Raw genomic sequence first — 26,537 nt, 5'->3', positions numbered from 1 at the left:
ACCTGTCCATGCTCTTTTTAATGCAGCCACTTTCACATTTTCAACAGGCAGTTAAATCGAAACTAGATTTGAACCCCCTTCCAAGTGCACCCATCCCAAACTGACTCATCTCCAGAGCAAATTCCAAGCTCACCAAGTCTCCAAAAACTCGCGTGTTTTTTGGATCTACTTGGCAGAATATTCAGTAATTATCACAAGTTTCTTCTCTGCTTTCCTCTGAGTATCCACTTTCACTTTTCATTCTTACTACATATAAAATCTGCTTTAAGTATTTACCCATAGCTTGCAATGTACCTTAGAACATAGAAGAGTACAGCGCAGAAACAGGCCCTTTGGCCTCAAACTTGCCCCGCATATCTCTTTTAAACTTTGCCCCTCTCATTTTAAAGTTATGCGCTCAGGTTTTTGATATTTCCATGCTGGGAATGCGTTCTGATTGTCGACCCTATTTATGTCTCTCATAATCCAAAGACGTACGGGTATGTAGGTTAATTTGACTGGGTAAATGTAAAAAAATTGTCCCTAGTGTGTGTAGGATAGTGTTAATGTGCGGGGATCGTTGGGCGGCGCGGACTTGGTGGGCCGAAAAGGCCTGTTTCCGCGCTGTATATATATGATATATGATATGATATGAATCTTATTTACTCCTATCAGGTCTCTCCACAACTGCTGGGATTCCAGAGAAAACAATCCAAATCTGTCCAATCTCTCCCTGATACCCCAAAAGGCTGCCATTATTATAGTCGATCGCGACTACTGTATGGAACTTGTACGTTCTCTCCATGACCTGCGTGGGTTTTCTCCGAGATTTTCGGTTTCTTCCCACACTCCAAAGACGTGCAGTGATGTAGGTTAATTGGCTTGCTAAATGTAAAAAATGTCCCTAGTGTGTAGGATAGTGTTGATATGCGGGGATTGCTGGTCGGTGTGGACCCGGTGGGCCGAAGGGGCCGTTTCCACGCTGTGTCTCTAAATATTAAAAAATTCTGGTAAACCTCCTCTGCTCCCTTTCCAAAGCATCCACGTCCTTCCTGTAATTGGGCAATCGGAACTGGATGCATTAATCCAAATCCTATAAAGCTGCATCATGACTTTCTGACTCTTATACCCAATGCCACGTCCAACTTGGACGTCGACCATAAAATCACTCTGTACGTCAATGCTGTTAAGGGTCATGACATTAATGGTACATTTCCTCCATACATTTGACCTCCCAAAGCTTGAACTATATCCCGTTGTCTACTTTGCAAGCCTTCTTCACAGTCCACAACCTCAGCAATCAGTCCACAACCTCAGTCTTCTGCAAACTTACTAACCAACCTTCGAAGATTGCTAAAGTTATTCCAGAATACAAGTGTAACTGTGAATATTTTCAGATAATCATGAGGTTCTCAGTACTGCGGATTTTAATTGGAAGGGAAATTAATTTTCCCGAAGGCTTATGCTTCTTGCCATCCACTTTATTATCCAAGCCATATTTAGCTTTAAATACACCAAACCCTATTCTCATTTTTAACAGTAGCACATGTTTAAGTCTGAGCCTTACCATTGCCATTCTTCAAACTAATCAAGGCATAATCTCGTCATTTATGAATAAACTCACGTGTTTTTCCTGAATTGGACATAAATAATAATGATGGTGTCACAAAATGCTGGAGTAACTCAGCAGGTCAGGCAGCATCTCTGGAGCGAAGGAATGGGTGACGTTTCAGGTCGAGACCCTTCTTCAGACTGATGTCATAATAATAATTCTGTCATGGGCCTCCTCCAGTGCCATAGTGAGTCCCACTGGAAATTGGAGGAACAGCACCTCATATTTCGCCTGGGCAGCTTGCAGCCCAGTGGTATGAACATTGACTTCTCCAACTTTAGATACTTCCTCTGTCCCTCTCTTCCACTCCCACTTCCCAGATCTCCCACTGTCTTCCTGTCCCGACCTTTATCCTTCCTTTGTCCCGCCCCCCTGACATCAGTCTGAAAAAGGGTCTCGACCCGAAACGTCGCCCATTCCTTCTCTCCTGAGATGCTGCCTGACCTGTTGAGTTACTCCAGCATTTTGTGAATAAATACCTTCATAATAATAATAATAATCCATTTTGGCGGAGTAAATATATTCAGGAGAATATCTGCTGGATTGATTGAACGATACGGCATGGAAACAGGCCCTTCGGTCCTCCAAGACCACAGGGACTATTTCTTTGTTATCCCTTTTGAACAATTTCTATGTTATCCCACTTTCTCATCCACTCCCTACACAGTGAGGTCAATTAACCCACAAGCCCACTTGTCTTTGGGATGTGTGGGGGGGGGGGGGGGGAGGGAGGAAAGAAGTACCCAGAGGAAACCCACCCAGTCACAGAGAGAACGTGCAAACCACACAGATCGAACCTGGCTCTCCGGTGCTGTGAGGCAGCAGCTCTACCAGCTGTGCCACTATTAACCCAGAAATCAGGCCATTAGTATTTTCTGCAAATCAATTATGAATTCTAATTTACTTTTTCACTTAAGTTCCCAAACGGAGTAGAATATGATTCTAAAAATGCCCCAAATTGTCTCAGGTACCCTTCATGCAATGAATTGGTCAGGATATAGAGAGCAAATACAAACTTAACCTACTGCAGATAATCTCTGCAATTTTAGTTAGCTTTATTTTACCCTCATTTCGATTAAAACTCACTATACTTACGGCAACTGTTTATTGCATCCAGATTTCTTTCATTGATATAACATTTTTCGTACTGGTCAGCTTGCGTCACAGTCGATAGAGCTGGCAAGTGTGATAATATTTCTGCATGTAGCCTTTCCATGAGAGCTCTGTAAACAGCTGCGTAAACAGCAAACTAGGAGAACCTCACACAGGAGTCCATACATCAGCGACCTCAAAGTGGAGGCTTTCCATCACCTTTAGCTTCCTTTTGGTGCATTTTAAATCAGTTAGTTAATTTGTCATTAATGCCCTCAGACGGGAAATTTCCTCAGAGCTGCTCCTGGGGTTTCTGCTGGCAAAGTTAAAACACAAGAGTAGGAACAGCTGCAAGGAAATTCCCAGTCCTAATCTTCTCCAACAGCTTTAGATGTGGAATATTATGAAATTCTTTCTTAAAATCCAATTATCTTAATAATGCATACCATCTAAATTAGTTAATTCCTTATAGGATCTAGTAGACCTGTTGCTTTTAATTTAAGTTGACTATTCATGCTGACCTGACATTGACAGCGTTCATACTATGCTTCACAATGGTCATTCTTTAACAACGTTTGACCAGGCAACTACTCTTCACGCCACCTTTTAAAAATATGGCACTTATATTGCCAATATTTACAAAACTTTTTAAAACACCAACTTATTTGAGGATTGAAAAAAGTATCACGTTGGTTCGTAGAGCCCAGCAACATTTCACATTTAATGCATTTCCAAAACATTACCCTCTCAATAATTTACTATATTAATTTACTGTATTAATTTATTTTTTTGTGTTAAAATTATTTTCTTTCTCTATTCTGTTTTGTAGTTTTAGCACAATCCGCAGGCGTTGCCACTTTCATTTCACTGCACATCTTGTGTATGTATGTGGCAAATATAGTTGACTTGACTTGATACTGCACGACAAGTCAACCGACCATGTGCCGATGTCTTTTGGAAGGGGACTCTAACTCATAAACCTCTGGCAGGGGCAATTATGCTGCCACTGAGACAAGAGCAACACCTAAAGCATTCACACCACACATCTGTTTCCTCTTATTCCTCCAATTACCCTTCTATATAAATAGTTTCTTTAGAAATCCATTTCATCTTCAAAGTAGGTTTCCATCTACACGGCTAAAAGATTTCATTTAAACAGTGTCGTGGAAATCTATCTTCCTTTCTTTTACTAGTCTTTTACTTCCTTGTGAAGCGAGTGTTCATAAATTTATCTCTATACTGCTATTTTTATACAATTGTGTTCAACACCTAGATAGTTTTTGACTTGATGCATGACCATTACCTCTTGCGCCATTCTCCTTTGGCCATGTTCTCCTTTAAATCTTGCTTTTCTCACAATAATTTTCTTGAAATACTAAAAATAGCGTATGGAGATCAGAAATGTTTATTCTTAATGCACTGGGTTTATAATTTTGCTTCAAAGTAGGGAAACGCGGGGAACTTTCTGCTAACTGGCAGTTAGGCAGCAATTATTATACAACGTAAAACCATGACAGGATTACATCGCGTTCTGTGAGAGTTCTCTTCTGGCGGGGTTGTATTTTAAAATGTGGATTGATTTTAACTTCCACTTCTGAAGGGAAAGGCCGGTTTATTGAGATAGATTTTAAAGTGCTTACGGTTGTGAGTAGTTTCTCCACACAGTCAGGTGCCACGCTGTGCAAGTGGGTCAGGTGGAGCTGGAGATGTATCTTGTTGCTGAGAACATCTTGACAGAGAGGGCAGCAGATGACAGGCTGCATGGAATGCTGGGACATGACATGCAGCTGGATCCTGTTTGCATCCTTACTGTTATAATTACAGTAAGGGCACTGGTAAAGCTGAAACCAAAAAGCATTTAATACAATTTATATTAAAAACCGGTGGTACATAACAGGAAAACCTCCTGTGCTCTACGTTTTTCAAAAGTAAGATGTGCATATCATTTCATTCTGCAGAGAGATAGACCAGCACATTCATAAAACATGAAGTCAAATTGAATTCAATGTTTCTTCCTTCATTTCAACAAGGGCCAGTAGCGTACTGATAAAAAAAAAATGGCTAATCAAATTGAATGAAGTGTATTTCTTTCAAATTGTCTTTGCACTGTGAAAAATTGGATTCACATGTAGTCTGCCATTTTGCAATATGCCTGTTTACAATGCAGCAAATTTTGGCATCCATTTCAAAAATTAAGACAAATTCCATTTAACTAATTACTGAAACTGAACGATTAACATCAACTTATGTTGGGCAAAATGTCATCATCGTCAGGGTACCTTGATCTGATAATTTCCTGGTAAATATCCAATAAGTAATTGATTGCAAAAAATAATAAGCAAAGCTTAAAAAACAACAAGGAGGTTTATTTTGTTTCTTACCTGCTCCTGATTTTGTTTACTGTTACCAGCCGAATGAGGTGTCTTGGAAGGAAAGTCTTCATCTCCCCCCTGCGACAGCGACCGTTTTTCCACCAAAGGGCTTTCTTGAGGTTCTGAACATATCACATCAGTTCCTGCGAAGAGAATATAAATTTATCTGCATGCAAACACATGAACAAATCAACACAAGGAAATCAAAGAACGTCTATGTGATTATCCATGAGATTTACTTCTGAATACTGGTGGAAAGACCGTTTCGACTTAGCTTGTCATTTAAAGGGACATACTTGCAAATGATTTCCTTTCCTACAAAGAAACACTCAGTATTAAAGATTTTTAAATGAAAGTAAAGCATTCTATTAACACAAAGCAGAATGATGGCATATTCTGTTTGCTATTCATCTTATCCAGAAACATGAAGAAACAACACCAAAAAACAATAGTTAAAATGGTTTGTAGGCACAAAATGCTGGAGTAACTCAGTGGGTCAGGCAGCAGATGATCAATCTGAAGAAGGGTCTCGACCCGAAACGTCACCCATTCCTTCTCTCCTGAGTTGCTGCCTGACCCGCTGAGTTATTCCAGCATTTTGTGTCTACCTTCGATTTTAACCAGCATCTGCAGTTTTTTTTCCTACTAGTTAAAATGGTTTGTTTCTCTCAAATGAACGACACTTTGTCTTTACATATAAGGAGTGCATTCTAATATTTATTCGGTTTCAACTCTATCAGTAACTCATTTGTATGTAGATAATAGATTATAAACACCTCCACCTGGATGAAAAGAACAACCCGGTCTTTGTCACTTGTTTACTGGGTGCTCATCTGGAAAGATTTCACCTTTGCATTCAACAATATGATTCTAGTAATTCAGACCATTGCTGTACTTGATTCCTTGCTTTGATAGTGTGTTTAAAATAAAACCTTCCTTCTAAGTCTGTTTTGTTTCTATCGCCTCAAAAACAGAGATGTACTCTCAGTTCAAGAAAACTGCACTCAACTAAAATAATGGGAAACATACAGATATTTTTGTGCCAATTGGGAAAAAAAATCCATTAGCCAATATCATTTTTATACACATGAAGCAAGGGATTATGTGACAATATGAAATAGAATTTCAACCAACCAAAAAATTATTCTTGTTTCATTAAATTTAAACAAAAATTGCAAACCAGGCCAACTTGATAAATCTAATAATTACTTCTTGGCTGTTTAGATAACCTCTTGCTAGCTTGAAAGATTAATCAATATTACTCTTTGACCAGCTCAGCAGTCCGGATTCCAATCTGCTTCAGTTCACAACACTACATTTGACAAAAGGATCTGCCTATGTAAACATTAACTGTGTTTTACGTGCTAAACAGAAATATATGTTTATGTCTGCTGTGCATTCCTACATCATTATTGATGGTCTTTTTTTTTAGCTACAGTAATGAATGCCACTCTATTTCACTCATATGAGATTTAAGCCAAATTTACTCTACCTGAGATACAAACATTTGGGATAAAAGTCAAGCCAACTGCACATTACACCAAAAATGCAGACACGTCAGAGACGAGGGTGCAATGCCTGTTTCCCAGTGTATCACTGCATTCTTTCGAACAACAAATTACCAGATAATCTTTTATTCCAGTTGGATATTACACTGTTGTTGGGTAGGCATGTCACATACATCTCATGGCAAACAGAAAACCTCATTTACCAGCCTTGCTCATCCCTGCTCAGCACCATCTGACATTTTTCAGTTGTTTATTATAAGCACTTCTAATTTTAACTTTCAATTTTCGCCATCTTCCAGCCAATTTGAAACTAAATTATCTTGAAATTGACGATAGCATCACTGGACAATGTCGTGAAAATATATCTTATAATGCAATGAAAATGGGCAATTGATTCCTATCAGAAATATAAATATATATATATATATACTTACACACACACACACACACGTATACACACACACACACACACGTATACACACATACACACACACACACACACACACACACACACACACACACACACACACACACTTACACTTTAGTATTTGATAAATACACAATAAATTATTTAAATGAAACATGGGAGCAAAACTATTATAAATGGATGACAGTATGCAAATTCTAATATATGCAATTTCTATTACATGCTCTTAGAACTGTCTTCATGACAAGAGCTATCGTTAGTAGAAAAATTTGGACATTTTTTGTCTGCAGACAAATACTTTTACCTCATAAACGGTATATTTTGACAAGCAAGTTCTTAAGCAGCACATATTACATTTATGGCTGACATTTAATTTTTATTAACATTATGTTTAATACTCAGCTCTAGAGCTTGCTGTCACATTCCTTAACATAAAATTGTTTCTGCTTATGTATGTATTCTGACCTCATTTTATTTTTATCTATAAAATAAAGCACTATTCTAAGTAGCGGCCACACAATATTTCTCAGAATGACACAGATTTTTCAAGATCCCAGGTGCTTGGTCAATTACAACAAAACAAAATGCGGTGTGTGATATTTGCACGGCACAAATCTAGTCTACAAGTCAGACAATTAACCTGGTTGTTGATTGCAGCTGTCTGAGAGATTTGATTTTCAAGAATCACCCTGACATTGCTTATCAACTTGAAAATAATATGGCACTATTAACATAGAATAATCTAGTTAGTATACTATTCAAATTATTGCATAGTGGTTGCAAATAAAATGCATTCCTCTATTATGTCTCCTATCCAAATGCTTAAAATTACTAAATAAATGTTTTAGCTTGTGTCGAGGTCTCAGCCATCATTGTTTGTGTGATGTTTTTGTTGTTAGGAAAAATTAGTACTAAATTATCCACATGCATTAATAGTGTAAGGAATGGAGAAAAAAGCAGTATGATCTTACATAATATGTAAAAACACATTTGATCTATTCCAAACGTTAATAGGCTTACTGTTAACATGAAGTGAAAAGGACTCAAAAATGAGTAATAAAACAGTATGTTTAAATGGCAAAAAGAGAAAATAAAAACAAGGATGCATAATTCTGGAGACCAATCAACTTTCCTAAAAAGCACTGAAGATGCCAAATGGTGGTTCTGAAATGTCGGCTACTTGCATTCAGTGAAATCATTAATATTGTCCTTAACATATTCTTAAAAAAAATATTGAAGATCGCATATTTGTACCAATTTGTAATTCTAAACAGGTTACTGACACAATCACGAATTATAGTAAACCTATTTTACGTGCAATTGGCAGTGTAATGTAGATTGGTACAGGCATGTTTATCTTCAATCCTATGTAACCATGAGAATTAATTATGCAATAAATGTTTCCAAAAAATTAATTTTGAGATTTGCAAATTCCAATGTTTGGTATTGGTTCATTCGGTGAAGAAGTGGTGAACATATTAATAAAAAATTGACAGGCCACACATTTCATATTTGTAACTACATTTTTGAGATTCAAAAATAGAAATTGATTCTTGTGTAGTCAACAATATGACTGGATGGCTGTAACAATAACAATCTGTATTTTTCTACCGACGAATGTAAATTCCACAGATTTTCTGATTCGGAGGACAATTCTTAATCTGCAGGATTAAGTAGTACAATTTCTAAAATTAAAAACTTAGCTCAATATTATTTTTGTTCTATATGTGCAGTTCAGCCTTAACTGTTAATCGGCTTCAAACATTGGAAATGGCTAGAGTTAAAATTTTAAAAACAATAGCAGAAATCGTGCTTTCCCATTACACTTTACATCTCTTGTCATTGACGTGAAATACAGAGATGGAAAATTAGGTTAACCATTACTGACCCGTAGTTCAAATGGCAACATTTAAATGTCAAACTAAGTCATGCATCAAGCCCTAAGCTCAAACTTTGCACTAATATGCCTATGGTTGAATAACAATACATTTTGCAGCAATATTCCGATTAACTAAAAGAAAAAGCTTTAAAAATCAAATTGTAAATTATGAGACTTGATGATTTATTTTATTTCAATGCACCTATCAGGAATTATGTTTTCATTGCTTAGCGAATTCCTATATTATATTAAAATAATAAAAATAAATTAGTAATTGTGAAAAAGGAAAACTTCCTTATAAATGAAGATACGTCCATTACTTGAAATAATGAAGGTTGATTTCCATCTAACTTGTGTTTACTGTATTATTAAAACTATTTCTTTTACTATGTCAGAGACACATTACATTTATGCAGTGAAAAACTAATATGGAGTTTATCCAGATTAATACATTTGCATAGAAAATGTCATTTTGATTATAATTAATCTAAAGTGACACTAGATTAAAATGACAATATAAATGAGATATGGGCGAGTTCTGCTTCACCAGATGTATTTTCAGTCCAGTAAAAGCTTGTACTTAGGGTCTTAAATTCTGCATCCTGATTATACCTACGTACCAATTATTGAGATAAACTAATGTATGCCACAATGGGGTGACACAAGAATTCTAATACTGACAAAAAATGACAAGGTTTAACTATTAACTGGACTTTATTTTCCTGGAGCTCGTATTGCATTATCTAGAGTGATTTTGCTATTATGGGAAGTGAAAATCTATTTTTCTGATGCACAGTCAATCTGGCCTAGATTTGAGCCTCTGCAGTGGTGCAAATAAGCATGCCGGCTGTAATATGCTTGCTAAAATACTCCAGTAATCTTCATAAAAAGCGCAGTGCTTTCTTTTTGAAAGGACATTTATTTTCACAGATTCATTTTTAGAGTCCTTGCTTCTGTGTATGAAAAGAAATATACACTTCAAACCAACAGCCTTTAACCTGTCAGTGCCCTGCCTCACTACATATGACATTGTGTGACTATGCCTAGCGTGCTGCAAGGAGTGCCAGCATAATATTAATATGACTGTGGTTTCGTCTTTGATACAAAATGTTTTAAAAAAAACCAAAGAAACAACAACGGGAAATCATGCACCCAACATTATCTGCCAAGGAAAATATGGAAAAGACTCTGCGGTATTTATACCAGATGCCGGTTTAATGCAAGATGCCATTAAAGCCAGACAATTACTGCAAAATGTATTAATGCAGAATTTATTGTACAGGTAGAGAGGCTGCTTTGTATTACTGAGGAAAATGACTGAAGAAAAAAAGACTTAAAGGCCTCTGGTCAAAGATACTGATATGCCTTGGCATAATGGAAAAAATACATGATTGGTATCTAATCCTGGGCTTAAACAAAATTAATATGTCATCAGAGGAATCACAAGTACAGCAAAGATTAATGAAAGGCGCTTAAAATTACAAGCACGCAAACTTATTTGATTAAAAAATAATCTTACTGGCCATTCTGTAATATTCTCCAACTTATCCTCATCTATCCTGTCAGATGGTTATGATTAAAAATAGGTCAGCATGGGGCTACTGATAGAAATCACATGTAAAACACACATGTGATGAATACGATCGAGACAGGGGGAGGGGAACTGGGCACTTAATTTTAAGATCAAAAGAAAATTTAATATGGAAAAATGACAAAATCTACAAGTATTACCAGAGTCTTTGTCAGACTTCTTGTTTTCATTGTTGTCTTTTTCACTGGTGTCCTTGTTATCAGTAGCAGCAGCTGCAACAATGGTTTTACTAGGACCTTCAGAGTCTTCACTTTGCTCGTCTGTAATTAAAATTATAATGGAGGTTAGGACAACAGATTAAAAACAGTTCAGGATTTGTTTAGGGGGAATGATTACTGTATTCTGCACCTTGTACTTCACAGAGAGTTTAAAAAAAAAGCAAAATATGCTCCAGTATTGATTTCAATGCTTCCACTTTGCATTGGAAGATGAACTATTTTCTAAATACCACTCGCCACTTGTAAATCTGCAATAATGTATTTAATTGCATGCCTGGACGCAAAATCGTATTAATGTCGAGCTTTAGATGTTTTTGCATAACAGTCATTCAAATGATTATTGAACACATGTGGTCAGATAAATAACAATAGAGAATTGATAGTTTAATTGTTCACAGTATTTTATTGATCTTGCATAATTGAACATGGCCAAGCCCAATATTTACAGAATGCCAAAATTTAAAATTGAAACCTTTTAGCTCTCAGGTAATATCGATGTGAGAATGTATGATTAATTTCAGAGTACCTATAGGGGGCAGCCTTTTAGATATAATGTAATATTCCTTCAAACGCCGCACCATTGACACCCTTTTAAAATGTTTGCTAAAGAACGATTGCATTGCATACTTCCATTCATTTCTATATTCAAATCTATAAATACAAACGCCAACACCAATTTAAATAGTTATGTGTTCTTCCAAGCTGTAATGGTGCTGGATTAATCAGTTTATGCAGTTAGCTGCACAGCTAAGGTTATGCAGCACTAATCCATGAAATGTCCACTGTTCCTTTTCATCCTGTGATCATTTGTCTCTCACTGTGTTGATGTCACATTTTAATGAATTTTTAGCAGTCTGAGTAATGCCAGATAACCAGGCCTGCAACTCCCACAGCACTGCATGCTGTGTTCATCGGGTTGCAAAATAAAAATCATATTTGCAGGTCCCGGTAGGAATTAAACAAATTGGGAGATGGAAAGAAAATGGCGCTGTGGCCTGTCGATCACAGCAAAAGACTGCACTCATCAGATTCATAAAATCTTAATAACCATAAGAATTGACCCTGAGGAGCCGAACAGGTCCCGAGCACACTGACATATAGTCCCCCAGTCCTTGTTTGATAAGCAATGCCTTTGTTAACTGACTAAGACAAGTTAACCCCTTAAGTTCCATATCACTGTATCATTTTGCATTTAAGCACAATGCATCAACTCAGGAATAAATATAATATAACATTTTCATTGCAAATGCTACAGTGATTGAAGAGGGGAAAATGAGCACAGTCTGAATGCTATGTTTTATTGATAGTGTTCTGACAGGAGGATGAAATATTCCCTATTATATGCAGCAGATGGTTGCAAAAATTGCTAGTTTAGCATTAAGATGACTTTTGGGTGACAGCATTCCAAAATTCTGAAATGCAGAAATAATAAAGTTGAGTGCTGTGCTCAATCAACGGATTAAAAATATTCTACACGGATATAAAATGCAATGCTTGCTTTTACACACAAGCACAGATTGTTTAATTTTCCTTTAGCAATCTGAAATCACTTCGGTTTATTTGCTGTACATATTAGAAATGATTCAAGTAGGTTTTGCCTTCACACAAAGCCAAGAAATGGGATAATTTTAAACTGATCTCTTTTAATCCATCTCAAGGGTATGTTAAAAACAGATTGATCTAAATTGATTTGTACCTCGATGTGCACAGATTAACCCGGTTCAGAGTGATTAGAATTGGTTTCCAAACTCTATTAGACCGCATGTGCATCCTCCTATTTGCCTCTATGGTAGCATCGCTAGATTATACCAATCCTGATTGTTAATCAAAGGGAAGATTCTGCAAGCTCGCTGGTCACAGTAGGTGGACAGGGATATATCTGTAAAGGTGGTAGGGGATCACAGTTTGGAATGCTGAGTCTCTCTGATCATACCTGATAGGGCTGTTTAATACCGAGTGCATACACACTGCTCACGTCCAGCGCCGGGGCCTGGAGCCTAAGCAAGCTTGCAAAGAGACCTTCCTTTCGCATCCTCGGGAATTTACACATTGTTCTTTCACTGGATTTACTGACCCATTTCCCGTGGGCGAGGAAATGAAGTGTCACGAAGTGTCCCTACCTTCGGGGGACATGAAATTTTCAAGGCTATCACGCCACACATTAATAAAACATGGTGTGTTAAAAGGCAAATTATAAACCCAGTAAGAGTGACTATCATCTGGGTCTCATCAGTCAGTTTGCTCAGCCTTCTTCTGCCTTTCTGGTATGTGTTTTAAGAGCGAGAGAAATTCCCAGACATATTCTCCTATACATCATCATGGAGTCTGACCCTGGCCTGACCCTCACAACAGTTTGACTAATCTTAACGTGAACAAAGACTTTGTATCAACAGCACAGAGCAACTGTGGGATCGACTCCCCATCAACTTAATAGCAAACAGCAGTGCTGAGGCTATAACTTTAGAAGGTTCCTGCGTGCCACAAATAAAACGTCTGAGGCAAACCGTCCACCAGATACACACTTCTGCCCTTTCAGCCCTCCTTTAACTCAAATGCACTAAAGGAAAAACATTTGTGAAGGAGCAGCAGAAACTAAAAGCTGTTTACAGAAAAGCAGACGTATTCTGAACCCTCAACCCATTGTTCAGTTATTTATTCATTCAACTCCATGTGTATCAAAATGTTAAAATCCTGCTCGTGAAATATTTTTATAATCAGGAAAAGAAATATCTCGTCTGGATTGGTAATGAAGTGTGTAGGAAGGAACTGCAGATGCTGGTTTACACCAAAGATAGACATAAAATGCTGAAGTAACTCAGCGGGACAGGCAGCATCTCTGGAGAGAAGGAATGGGTGACGTTTCGGGTCAAGACCATGACCCCACAGATGAGCACCAGGCCATAATCTCTCAGACAATTTCTGATTTTATCACTTCCAGCTGTCTGCCCTCCACAGCCTCTAACCTTATCGTTCCCCATCCCCCATCCTAGTTCTCCGCCTAGTTTCACTATACTCCTGATTAAATTTCACTGATTGTATGCCTCGTTGTCACCTTCCCCTCAGCAAACAATGATCCATGCTACATTTTCCTTGAGCATCGTCCCCTTTGATCTCTTGTTTTTACACCTTACCCTTCCATATCCCAATTTCTCCCTCTCCCCTGAATCTCAGTCTGAAGAAGGGTCTTGACCCAAATGTTATCCATTCTCCAGAGATGCTGCCTGTCCTGCTGAGTTACTCCAGCATTTTGTGTCTATCTTTTGGTAATGAAGTGTGCAGTTTTGACATCTAAAAATAAACCTTGATTTTTGTCATTGTGTTGACTACTTAATGTAAGGTTATGTGCTGCAGAAATGAAAAATAATGGTAGTCAAGTAATATTTCCTTTACTGCAAGGAAAAGACTGAAATGTATCAAATTAATGGTTTAAGGCCATGGCAACTTATATGCCTAATAAGGTTCTCTTTAGAAAGTTTGTCTAAAAAGAGCTGAGAGTAGTTTTTAATGCAACAACCCAAGGCAATAATAGGAACAAGAATTTGCCTCCAGGCTCCTCATACCTGACCCTCCATTCAATGGAATCATGGCTGATCAATGCTGGCCTTACCCTCTCCTCATCATGACCCTCATTCCTCGATCTTTCAAATACTTAACTACCTCCATCTTAAATACATCTAATAATCTGGCCTCCTCCTTCCTTGGGGACAGAGAATTCCAGGGATTCGCAAGCCTCTGAGAAGAAATTTCTCTGCATCTCCATCTCATGTGACTGGAACCTTTATTTGTAGCCATGACTCTTAGGTCATGACTCTCCCACTAGTGAGAACATCTCAACATCTCCCCTGTTAAGTTTCTTCAGGATCATATATGTTTGAGTAAGGTCATCCTTCATTCTTCTAAACTCCAAAGAATACAGACTCAAACTGTGAGGATTCTCTTGATCGGCCAACCCACTCATCCCAGCAATTACCTTGGGGAAACTCCTTTGGACTGCCTCCAACATTACCATATCCACTTTTTAGGTAAGGGAACCAAAACATTGCACAGTAATCCAGGTTTGACCTCACCAATACCGTCTACCAATACGCCACCCCGTTCTTAAACTCTAATCCTTTTGCAATAAACTGCTTGTTGAACCTGCCTGCTAACTTTGTGATTGATGCCCTAGAACATGGAGACCCTCTGAAATTCACTCATTTACAGCCTCTCTCTCTCCATTTAGATAATAATCCACCTTTTTAATCCCTGTACATTCCTCTTCATGACATGGCACTTCCCCACATTAAACTCCATTTGACATGTGTTTGCTCAATTACTCACTCCATTTATATCCTGCTGCAGAATTACAATATCCTCATCATAACATGCCCTTCCACTTATTTTCGTATCAGCAGCAAACTTGGAAACCTAGCATTTCGTCCTTTCTCCAGGTCATTAATGTAAATGGAAAACAATTGCGGGCCAAGAAAAGATCCCTGGGGTATTCCACTAGTTACATCCCTCCAGCCAGAAAACAACCCATTTATTCCAACTCTTTGTTTTCTATGTGACAGCATAGAGTTTATTACATGCATGGGAAAAACATACACACACTGCCATGTTGAATATTGAAGCTTTCGATTCTCTTAATTACGATTGAAGTTACTTAACAAAGCTACGTTAGGCGATCTCCAAAGCAAGTTTAATGATATCATTAGTTGTCCTTTTTTGTTTAAAACAGTAATCACATTCTCACAAATGTGCCCATCATCGTAAACTTTTGCTGTAACAGTTATTTAATTTTTTTTTTAAATTTCATTAGGAAAACTGATATTATTCTCAAAATAAAATGCACAGGAAAATGTGATTTGAGGAATTTTGATGACAAAAAAAGGCCCCAAAACACATTCTGATTATGCCAGTAGAACAAAACATATTCTGATTATGCCAGTGGAATAAAACATTCTGATTATGCCAGTAGAATAAAACATATTCTGATTATGCCAGTAGAATAAAACATATTCTGATTATGCCTGTTGGAACCACAATAGTAAATATCAAACTAACATTAACATCTGTCTAATTAAGTTTAGCAATGTGAACAATTTCAACAATTGAGTTCTAATTAGTTAATTGCGAAAATCCAATTCTAACTGATTCAATATCGTTGAACTATTTTTCTGCGCATTATATTGGAGAGAAACCTCAATTAATTTACAAAGATAGACACTCAGCATTTCTGGAGAATTTACAAAGTCCACGCGTTTAATTATAAAGACTTGAAAGATTTTCCTCTCCTTCTAAACATTTAACTCGGCACCTGCACCCTCATATACCCTCAATCCAATCGCCGCTCAGTGTGATCGATCGATGGGAGATTCATTTCAAGAGGCCGGTGGTTGTCCCACTGCCCTCACGTTACTCCTCCCCGTAATAGACAGAACACTGGAAAACAGCAAATGGTTCTACCCTCGGTCACGATCAGGAGTCTTCCTCTTTCCACCAGATACCGATCAAAAGCTCCCTCAGGAGAATCAAGTTCAAATGTCATCTTCATATGAAAACAGCACTGTATTCTGACCCATTGAATGAATATTCTTAATATAAGAAGATAACTGCAGATGCTGGTACAAATCGAAGGTATTTATTCACAAAATGCTGGAGTAACTCAGCAGGTCATGCAGCATCTCGGGAGAAAAGGAATGGGTATTCACAAAATGCTGGAGTAACTCAGCAGGTCAGGCAGCATCTCGGGAGAGAAGGAATGGGTATTCACAAAATGCTGGAGTAACTCAGCAGGTCAGGCAGCATCTCGGGAGAGAAGGAATGGGTATTCACAAAATGCTGGAGTAACTCAGTAGGTCAGGCAGCGTCTCGGGAGAGAAGGAGTGGGAATTCCCATTCCTTCTCTCCCGAGATGCTGCCTGACCTGCTGAGTTACTCCAGCATTTTGTGAATGAATATTCTTGTTCCCTTTGTAGCTTTAAGGACCTTCCACAGCACAACATCCTTTTAAACACAGTATTTTTGTTTTTTGTTGTCAAAGATGAATAACAGGACAAAGAGTAGAACACAACCACTATTCTGACATTTAGAAAATGCACTGCAGTGACTTGGCTGGTTTTACCCAACAACATGTCCCAAATCGATGGACACAAAGTGCTGGAGTAACTCAGTGGGTCAAGCAGCATCTCTGGAGAACATGAATAGGTGATGTTTTGGGTAGGGACCCGACTTTAGACTGATGCAGAAGATAGACACAAAAAGCTGGAGTAACTCAGCGGGACAGGCAGCATCTCTGGAGAGAAGGAATGGGTGACTTTTTTTGTGTCTATCTTCGGTTTAAACCAGCATCTGCAGTTCCTTCCTACACATTTAGACTGATGCAGTTTGAAGTAGTCGGAATCAGACTGAAGCGCCCCCTATCCATCTTCTCCAGAGAAGATGCTTGACTCACTGAGTTACTCCAGCACTTGTGTCCTTTTGTGTAAACCAGCATCTGCAGTTCCTTGTTTCTGCATTTCCCAAACCCGCAGGGACTCCTACCACTAAATAGGACAAAGGCTCCAGGCATCTGGGTACACCACCACCGCTTGATTCCCCTCACGTCATATATTACAGGTGCCAACATCCTAGTATTGTCTACCTAACGCCACTCTGGCAACACCTTCAGTTGAATGACTATAGCTGTTTGAGGAGGAGACTCAATGCCCCCTTCTCAAGGGTTATAAATAAATGCTGGTCTTCCCTCTTACAACCACATCATGCAAAATGAATTATAACATTACAACATTGTTATGTGGTAAGATCATGGAAATGATTATCTTTATGCAAGTAACAAATAAATAAATGTTTTAATGCAAAATCCTGAAGATCGTATTTATTCCACCTTCAGAGGGGAAGGGTTAGATTTAGCTCTTAGGGCTAAAGGAATTAAGGGATATGGGGAAAAAGCAGGAACCAGGTACTGATTTTAGATGATCAGCCATGATCATATTGAATGGCGGTGCTGGCTCGAAGGGCCGAATGGCCTATTCCTGCACCTATTTTTTAATGTTTCCATGCTTCTAAGATCACTGGCTTCATTTTTTATTCTTAATTTTCCAAATGATGCTTGATGCTACACCTCAAACTATTAAAGCCACAGTTTTCTGCCTCTGAAGGCAAACTCAGTGTTAATGTCGAGGGCATAAGGTCGAAAGCCAATGGTAAAAGTTACAACTTCCAAGTGAATGTTATTCCTAGTATACACCTTCATGTTATTTTTGGGAACTGTGAAATGCCTGAATTATGATGAAGTTCATGAATATTCTATAATTAATCCATGAAACTTGGATTTGTAACAAACACACAGGCAATGTTGGGTCTTCAAAGAATAGATGAAGCCCACTGTATGTGACTGCTTCTTATCGAGGATAATTTAAAGGACGGACTCCACAAATTACACCTGACAACAAAATCCACTAATGATTTTCAATACTGCAGTTACTTACTATCATGGTAGATCCATAGATCAGAGATCATGACACAGCTTTTCAAAGGAACCAAAACAAGTCTTGAATCTTTGCATTCAGAATTACTGAATCTTCTACACAGAATTGGACGAGGATGACTTCGGACTTTGATCTACTGCAATATTATTAGGCAGAGAATACTAAATTGGTTGTTCTATCTTACCACCAAATTTCAAAGAAACTAAAATCAGAAGCCATACAAAGGCTGCAGATTCACCATCACCCATTTCACAACTTCCCACAAAGTCAAAAGCTAGCTTTGGTCTCAGAGGAACCTGGGAATGAATAATATTTGGAAGTTTTCGCATCATTGACATTCGTCATTCTTTCAGTGCAGTTACTCCAATGAATGTGTTAGATGCGGCCACACCCAAAATACATTGGATTTATCTGTTTGTTTAAGAAAAATCAGCTGAGATTCACGGCAATTGCAAGGGTGGGTTGCAACAGTGAACAAACAAATGATAATAATGCAAGCATGAGTTCTTCACATAACGTTTTAAATGTTCAATCTTTGTACAAAAATTTGGACAACGGGACAAGGTTTCTTAAGTCAATAAGCCCTAGATCCCCAAAATCTGCACATTTATTTTCAAAAGAAATATCACTGGCATTATCATGGAATATTTATGATACATACTTCAAAATTCTTCACTTCCCCGATCAAAAGTAACTGGGTGGTTATGGTAGTGTGTCAATTTGGGGGGGAGGGGGGGAGATGGTGGGGAACAAATATACACATTGATATAAACAAGTACACAAAAACGAATAAGATAAAGTTATAGAGACATACAGCATGGATGTAGAGTCTTTAGCCCAACTCGTCCATGTTGACCACGATGCTCCATCTCAGCTAGTTTTCCCACATTTGGCAAATATCCGTCTTCTATCCTTTCCTATCCATGTACCTGTCTGAGTATCCTCCAACTGCTGTTATAGTACCTGCTTCAAATATCTCCTCTGGAAGCTCCTTCCACATATTGGATATATACTTTGCAATTTTGCTGCGTCTTGATTTACTTTGCTCATTTGCCTTTGGTGGTCTCAATTGCAGAGGTCACAAGATTCAATAGCTAAACCAGTCAGCATTATATCAGTGCAGTCACTTCGGAGAGATTACTCGTGACTTTAGCATGATACTGCATTTGTATTACCATCAGATTTTCACAGCAGAGGCATAAACAATAATTTGGGATGACAATAGACAATAGACAATAGGTGCAGGAGTAGGCCATTCGGCCCTTCGAGCCAGCACTACCATTCAATGTGATCATGGCCGATCATTCTCAATCAGTACCCCGTTTCTGCCTTCTCCCCATACCCCCTGACTCCACTATCCTTAAGAGCTCTATCCAGCTCTCTCTTGAATGCATTCAGAGAATTGGCCTCCACTGCCTTCTGAGGCAGAGAATTCCACAGATTTACAACTCTCTGACTGAAAAGGTTTTTCCTCATCTCCGTTCTAAATGGCCTACCCCTTATTCTTAAACTGTGGCCCCTGGTTCTGGACTCCCCCAACATTGGGAACATGTTTCCTGCCTCTAACGTGTCCAACCCCTTAATAATCTTATATGTTTCGATAAGATCCCCTCTCATCCTTCTAAAACGGGATGGTGGCTCCGTGCAAGACCATAACTTTAGAGTCATAGTTGACAGCACAGTGGAACTGCTAGATGAGCTGCTTGCCTCACTGATTCAAACCCCAGATTCATTCCTAACCTCTGGTGCTGCCTGGGTGGTGTTTGCACGTTCTCCCTGTGAACACGTAGATAGACAGATAGACAGACAGTCTTTCCAGGTGAGACAGAGGTTCACCTGCACCTCCTCCAACCTCATCTATTGCATCCGCTGCTCTAGATGTCAACTTATTTACATCGGCGAAACCAAGCGCAGGCTCGGCGATCGCTTCGCTGAACACCTGCGCTCGGTCTGCATTAACAAAACTGATCTCCCGGTGGCCCAGCACTTTAACTCCTCCTCCCATTCCCAGTCTGATTTCTCTGTCATGGGCCTCCTCCAGTGCCATAGTGAGGCCCACCGGAAATTGGAAGAGCAGCACCTCATATTTCGCCTGGGCAGTTTGCAGCCCAGTGGTATGAACGTCGACTTCTCCAACTTCAGATAGCTCCTCTGTCCCTCCCTTCCCCTCCTCCTTCCCAGATCTCCCTCTATCTTCCTGCCTCCACCTATATCCTTCCTTTGTCCCACCCCCGACATCAGTCTGAAGAAGGGTCTCGACCCGAAACGTCACCCATTCCTTCTCTCCCGAGATGCTGCCTGACCTGCTGAGTTACTCCAGCATTTTGTGAATAAATCGATTTGTACCAGCATCTGCAGTTATTTTCTTATAGACAGATACTTTATTGCCACACGTGAAGGAACAGTAAAAGTCTTTGTTTTAGCATACACAGGCACAAAAGAGTCGCCACGAGGCGCAGACACATTTACAAAGTGCCCTTAGATATTGTTGGTCCCTTCTTCATCTTTGGATCTACTCCCAGTGCTCCAGTTTCCACCCACATCCCAAAGCCATGCAAGTTGGTAGGTTAATTACCCATCGTTTGTTGCCCCTACGGTGTGGGTGAGTGGGAGAATCTGGAGAGAGTTGATGGGACTATGGTGAGTATAAAATGAGATTTTTGCCAATGGGTAGACAGTGGCTGGTGTAAACTCAAAGGTTCTATTTATGCTCTATGATTCTATACTTTGATAGCCTAACAGCCTTACTAATTTGGGATTTTATACTGGAGCAGGCTAATCTATGATATTATGATTAATAGAAACATAGAAAATAGGTACAGGAGGAGGCCATTTGGCCCTTCGAGCCAGCATTGTGATCATGGCTGATCATCTCCAATCAGTAACCAGTGCCTATAGAAACATAGAAAGTAAGAAAAGTGAGAGTTGTCCCAGGATATCTCGGATTCTCTTTACTGAAATATCCATAACGCGTGTGCTGTACTGTTAATAAAATTGTGCATTAGAAAAACAAAATCAGTTGCTGCAAATGTATATATATCTTAATGGCTAAGAAACAAGAGTGATACTATTAACTTCAGCAGATCCTTCAGTGGAACTCAAGGAATAAGAAAATATCAAATAAATTTGTATATTTTTTCTCCTAGATGTGCAGTTTGCAGCAAATGGTGTCTAGAAACAGATGGGCTAAATTTGGAGAGGCGTCGAAAATGGACCTTGGGTTTGCAATGCATGTTTAAATCACACCTGTGCATTGTACTGCACTATTGCTCCAACTTCATGTTAGCTGCTTATTTACATCCTTGCTGCACACAGCTCATGCTGCCTGTGCTGTTCATAATCCAATATTGTGGATTAGTACCAATTAAAGACAGACTGCTGAATTTAAACTCATCTCATGCCACCAATGCTACAGCGTGTGCCAACTCATAATAATAATAATAATAATACATTTTATTTATATAGCGCTTTTCATGTACTCAAAGACGCTTTACAGAGATTTTGAGAACATAGGGAAATTAATAAATAGATAAATAAGTAAATAAATAAATGAACAGAGAAAGGAGACAGAAGGTGAGGTGACCTTCAGTGGTTGAAGGCAGTACTGAACAGGTGAGACTTCAGCGATGTTTTGAATGTGGTGAGTGTGGGGGAGTCTCTAACGGTTTGGGGTAGTGAGTTCCATAGGGTGGGAGCAGCGATGGAGAAAGCCCTGTCCCCCCAGGATCTGAGTTTAGTCCGGACGTGGGGGGATAGGAGATTGGCAGCGGCAGAGCGGAGGGTGCAGGTGGGAGTGTGCCTGTGGAGGAGGTCGGTCAGGTAGGATGGGGCCAGGTTATGGAGGGCTTTGTAGGTTATGAGGAGGATTTTGTACTGGATTCTCTGGGGGATGGGGAGCCAGTGGAGTTTATAAAGGACGGGGGTGATATGGTCACGGATCGAGGTGTGTGTGAGTAGACGGGCAGCAGAGTTTTGAATGTATTGAAGTTTATTGATGATTTTTGAGGGTGCGCCATAGAGGAGGCTGTTGCAGTAGTCCAGACGGGAGGTGATGAAGGCGTGGATGAGGGTTTCTGCAGCTGTGGAGGAGAGGGATGGACGGAGACGGGCAATGTTTTTGAGGTGGAAGAAGGCTGTCTTTGTGATGTGTTTGATGTGTTTGTCGAAGGAGAGGGTTTGATCAAGGATGATTCCAAGATTCCGGATGTGAGGTGAGGTGGATACTGGGAGACCATCAATGTTGAGGATGAAGTTTTGGGTGGATTTGGTGAGCATTTTTGGACCAATGATGATGATTTCAGATTTGTTGCAATTGAGTTTGAGGAAGTTTGATTGAAGCCAAGATTTTATTTCAGTAATGCAGTTTGTCAGTGTAGAGTGTGTGGTGGAGGAGATTGACTTGGTGGAGATGAGGAGCTGGATATCATCGGCGAAGCAGTGGAAGTTGAGACCATGACGGCGGATTAATTGACCAAGGGGGAACAGGTAGAGGATGAAGAGGAGGGGGCCAAGGACTGAGCCTTGGGGGACACCTTGGGGGAGGGGAGCGGTGACTCATAGACTCATAGACTCATAGAGTCATAGAGTGAAACAGCGTGGAAACAGGCCCTTCCACCCAACTTGCCCACACTGGCCAACATGTCCCAGCTACACTAGTCCCACCTACCTGGATTTGGTCCATATCCCTCCAAACCTGTCCTATCCATGTACCTGTCCAACTACTTCTTAAATGTTGGGACAGTCCTTACCTCGACTACCTCCTCTGGCAGCTTGTTCCATACATCCCTTTGTGTGAAAAAGTTACCCCTCAGATTCCTATTAAATCTTTTCCCCCTCACCTTAAAATTGTTTCCCAATCACATCGGATTTGAGGAAGTGCAAAAACCTTGTTGCACAGGACTAATGGGCCTCTCTGGCTTTCGAATTTTGTAATAAAGTTATTGGTAGCAAAGTAGGAGAGGGGTCTCAAAGTCCTCTGGCTGGGACTGCCTGCAGAAGACCATTGCATCGGCAGTGGGAAGAGACATAATGGAGGAGACAATGACCGATATGAAACTCTCAGATAGACAAAATACTTCCCAAACAGCCTGGTTTGAAAAAGTGTCCTGCTGAGAAAGCTGGAAAGGGTGCAGAGAAGATTTACACGGATGTTGCCAGGACTCAAGGGCCTGTGCGATAAGCAAGGGTTGACCAGGCTAGGACTCTATTCCTTGGAGCATAGGAGTATGAGGGACAATCTTATAGAGGTGTACAAAATCATGAGAGGAATAGATCGGGTAAATACACCGAGTCTCTTGTCCAGACTAGGGGAATCGAGAACCAGAGGACATAGGTTTAAGGTGAGGGGAGAAAAAATTAATAGGAACTTGAGGGATACCTTTTTCACAAGAAGGGCAGTGGAAGTTGCCATAGAAGATAGTTGAGGCAGGTAGTACCACAATGTTTCAAGAGATTTTCAATGTTTCAATGTTTCAGGCATTCAAGAGAGAGCTAGATAGAGCTCTTAAGGATAGCGGAGTCAGGGGGTATGGGGAGAAGGCAGGAACGGGTTACTGATTGAGAATGATCAGCCCTGATCACATTGAATGGCGGTGCTGGCTCAAAGGGCCGAATGGCCTACTCCTGCCCCTATTGTCTATTGTCTATTGTCTATTGTCTATTGTGTAAGAAACATTTGGACAGGTACATGGATAGTCAAGTCAAGTCAAGTCAATTTTATTTGTATAGCACATTTAAAAACAACCCACGTTGACCAAAGTGCTGTACATTTGATTAGGTTCCAATAGAAAAAAAAAATGAAAACATACAGTAGCACGCAAACAGTTCACAGCGCCTCCTCAATGAGCCTCAAACGCTAGGGAGTAGAAATATGTTTTGAGCCTGGACTTAAAGGAGTCGATGGAGGGGGCAGTTCTGATCGGGAGAGGGATGCTGTTCCACAGTCTAGGAGCTGCAACCGCAAAAGCGCGGTCACCCCTGAGTTTAAGCCTAGACCGCGGGATAGTGAATAGCCCCAAGTCGGCCGATCTGAGGGACCTGGAGTTAGAGAGGGGGGTTAGAAGATTTTTGATGTAGGGGGGGGAGTGTCCATTTAGGGCTTTATACGTGAATAGGAGGAGCTTGAAGTTGATTCTGTACCGTACAGGGAGCCAGTGGAGAGAGGCCAGAATCGGGGTGATGTGGTCCCTTTTACGGGTACCCGTCAGGAGTCTCGCTGCGGCGTTTTGGACCAGTTGCAGGCGGGACAGGGAAGATTGGCTGATCCCAGTGTATAGGGAGTTGCAGTAGTCTAGGCGGGAGGAAATGAAAGCGTGAATGATTTTTTCTGTGTCGTCGAATTTGAGGAAAGGTTTGATTTTAGCTATGGTTCAAAGTTGGAAGAAGCTGGCTTTTACCACAGCGTTGACTTGCTTATCAAATTTTAATGCAGAGTCAAATATCATGCCGAGGTTTTTGACATGCGGTTTGACTAGGCAGGATAGGCTTCCAAGACTGCCTGTTATCAATTTGATGGAGTCGGGGGGGCCGAATAGGATGACCTCAGACTTGCTCTCATTTAATTGGAGGAAGTTCTGTGCCATCCAACATTTTATGTCCTCAAGGCAGTATGAGAGGCTGTTTAAATTTGACTGGTTGTTGGGTTTCAGGGGGAGGTAAAGCTGAGTGTCATCGGCATAGCAGTGGAAAGAAATGCCGTGCCTTTGAATGATTTGGCCAAGGGGGAGCATGTATAGAGAGAAGAGAATGGGGCCTAGGATGGAGCCTTGTGGAACTCCGCAGGAGAGGCTAGCTGGAGCAGAGGAATAACTGCCTATGTTGATGGCGAAACTCCTATCTTTGAGGTACGAAGCGAACCAGCTCAGGGCAGTGCCATCAATGCCAACCGCGTACCGGAGACGGTCAATAAGGATGGTGTGGTCCACTGTATCGAATGCTGCGCTGAGGTCGAGAAGGAGCAGGATTGCACAGTCGCCGGTGTCGATGGCGAGAAGCAGGTCGTTGTGTACCTTCAACAAGGCAGACTCTGTGCTGTGGTGGGCTCTGAAACCTGACTGGAAACTTTCCAGGATGGTGTTTTGGTGCAGGTAGGGCACTAATTGGTTAAGGATTGCCTTTTCAAGGACTTTTGACAGGAATGGCAGTTTGGAAATGGGTCTGTAGTTGCTAGGCAAGGTGGGGTCTAGGTTAGGTTTTTTCAGTAGGGGCTGGACCACCGCGTGCTTGAAACTGGTTGGAACAGTGCCAGGATAGGACAGGTTGAGAGGGATACTAGACCAAGTGGACCTTTTGGGCCCAAAACTTTCTTGCATTGGTGCAGCACCCTCTCTTCTCCTCCTCCCACCCCTCCCCCTCCCATCCATACCCCCCCCACCCTCCCCCTCTCCCCTCCCCCTCCCTCAACCCCCCTTATTCTCCCTCCTCCCCACCCTCCCTAATCCAACCCCTCCCTAGGAGATAGATTTAAACTTTAAAATGTGAATAACTTTTAAAATATAACACGGATTTCAATGAAACTTCTTCCATTAGCACCAAAGGGACAATGGTGAGTAAGGTGGGCCTAAAATTGTCACGCTATCGTACCATTTTGTCTGCAGTTCAGGAACAAACAAACAAACAAACAAATGAGAGTTTTAGTATATAGATGGGCCAAATGCAGGGAGGTGGGACTAATGTAGATGCGACATGTTGGTCGGTGTGGGCAAGTTAGGCCGAAGGGCCTATTTCCACATTGCATGACTCTCTGACTGAGAAAACTCAGTCTCCTCTTTCGTATTTCCTCTTCCAGCAGTTTGCCTCAATCAGTACACATTTGATTAATCACCCATTTATGCTGCATACCACAGGAAGCACTCATTAACCTCTTATATTAGGGATCAATTGTTTTCCTTTCCATATCTTACAATGTATTGATCTCAGATTTGAATGCATTGAATGACTGGACTTCCACAACCCCCTAGAGTAGAGAATTCCAAAGATTCTGCAGCTTCTCAGTAAGGTAATTTCTCTTCATCTCAACCCCAAATGGACTACCCTCTATTTTTGAGAGTCTAACCCACAGACCCAATTATCCTAGACAGAGATAAAATAGTCCCGGCATCCAGCTTGTGAAGTCCTCTGAATATTTTGCGTGTCTTGATTAGGTCACCTCATTCTTCTAAACTCTGGGAACCTAGCTGTCTCACTTGTTACACAGATGACAAACTAATCATCATGAAAACCAACCTGGTGCACCTACATTGCATTTCTTCTATATCAAGTATATCTATTTTATTTGCTGAGGAGACTAGAACATTAAATAATACTCTAGCTGTGGGCCCACCCACCACGCCCCGAAGTAAGTTGTAGTGGGGATCAGGTGTCAAGAGTCAAGACTGTTTTAATGTTTT

General features: G+C 40.2%; 1 protein-coding gene across 4 annotated transcripts in view; it reads right to left on the bottom strand.

The window, feature by feature from the left end:
* Positions 1-26,537, bottom strand: part of LOC144592920 (zinc finger homeobox protein 4-like) — a 250,559-nt gene that overhangs the window by 29,090 nt on the left and 194,932 nt on the right. For all 4 annotated transcript variants that reach the window (XM_078398186.1, XM_078398188.1, XM_078398187.1 and 1 more), the window contains exons 5-7: positions 10,601-10,720; positions 5,065-5,198; positions 4,324-4,524 (exon numbers count right to left, since the gene is read on the bottom strand). In XM_078398186.1, the coding sequence (XP_078254312.1) occupies positions 4,324-4,524; positions 5,065-5,198; positions 10,601-10,720 (455 nt within the window). The remainder of the gene's footprint in view (positions 1-4,323; positions 4,525-5,064; positions 5,199-10,600; positions 10,721-26,537) is intronic.

Source organism: Rhinoraja longicauda, chromosome 4, assembly GCF_053455715.1.
Source record: "Rhinoraja longicauda isolate Sanriku21f chromosome 4, sRhiLon1.1, whole genome shotgun sequence".
Taxonomy (NCBI): domain Eukaryota; kingdom Metazoa; phylum Chordata; class Chondrichthyes; order Rajiformes; family Arhynchobatidae; genus Rhinoraja; species Rhinoraja longicauda.
Note: the sequence above shows the minus strand (reverse complement) of the source record. Positions and strands in the feature narration are given on the sequence as shown.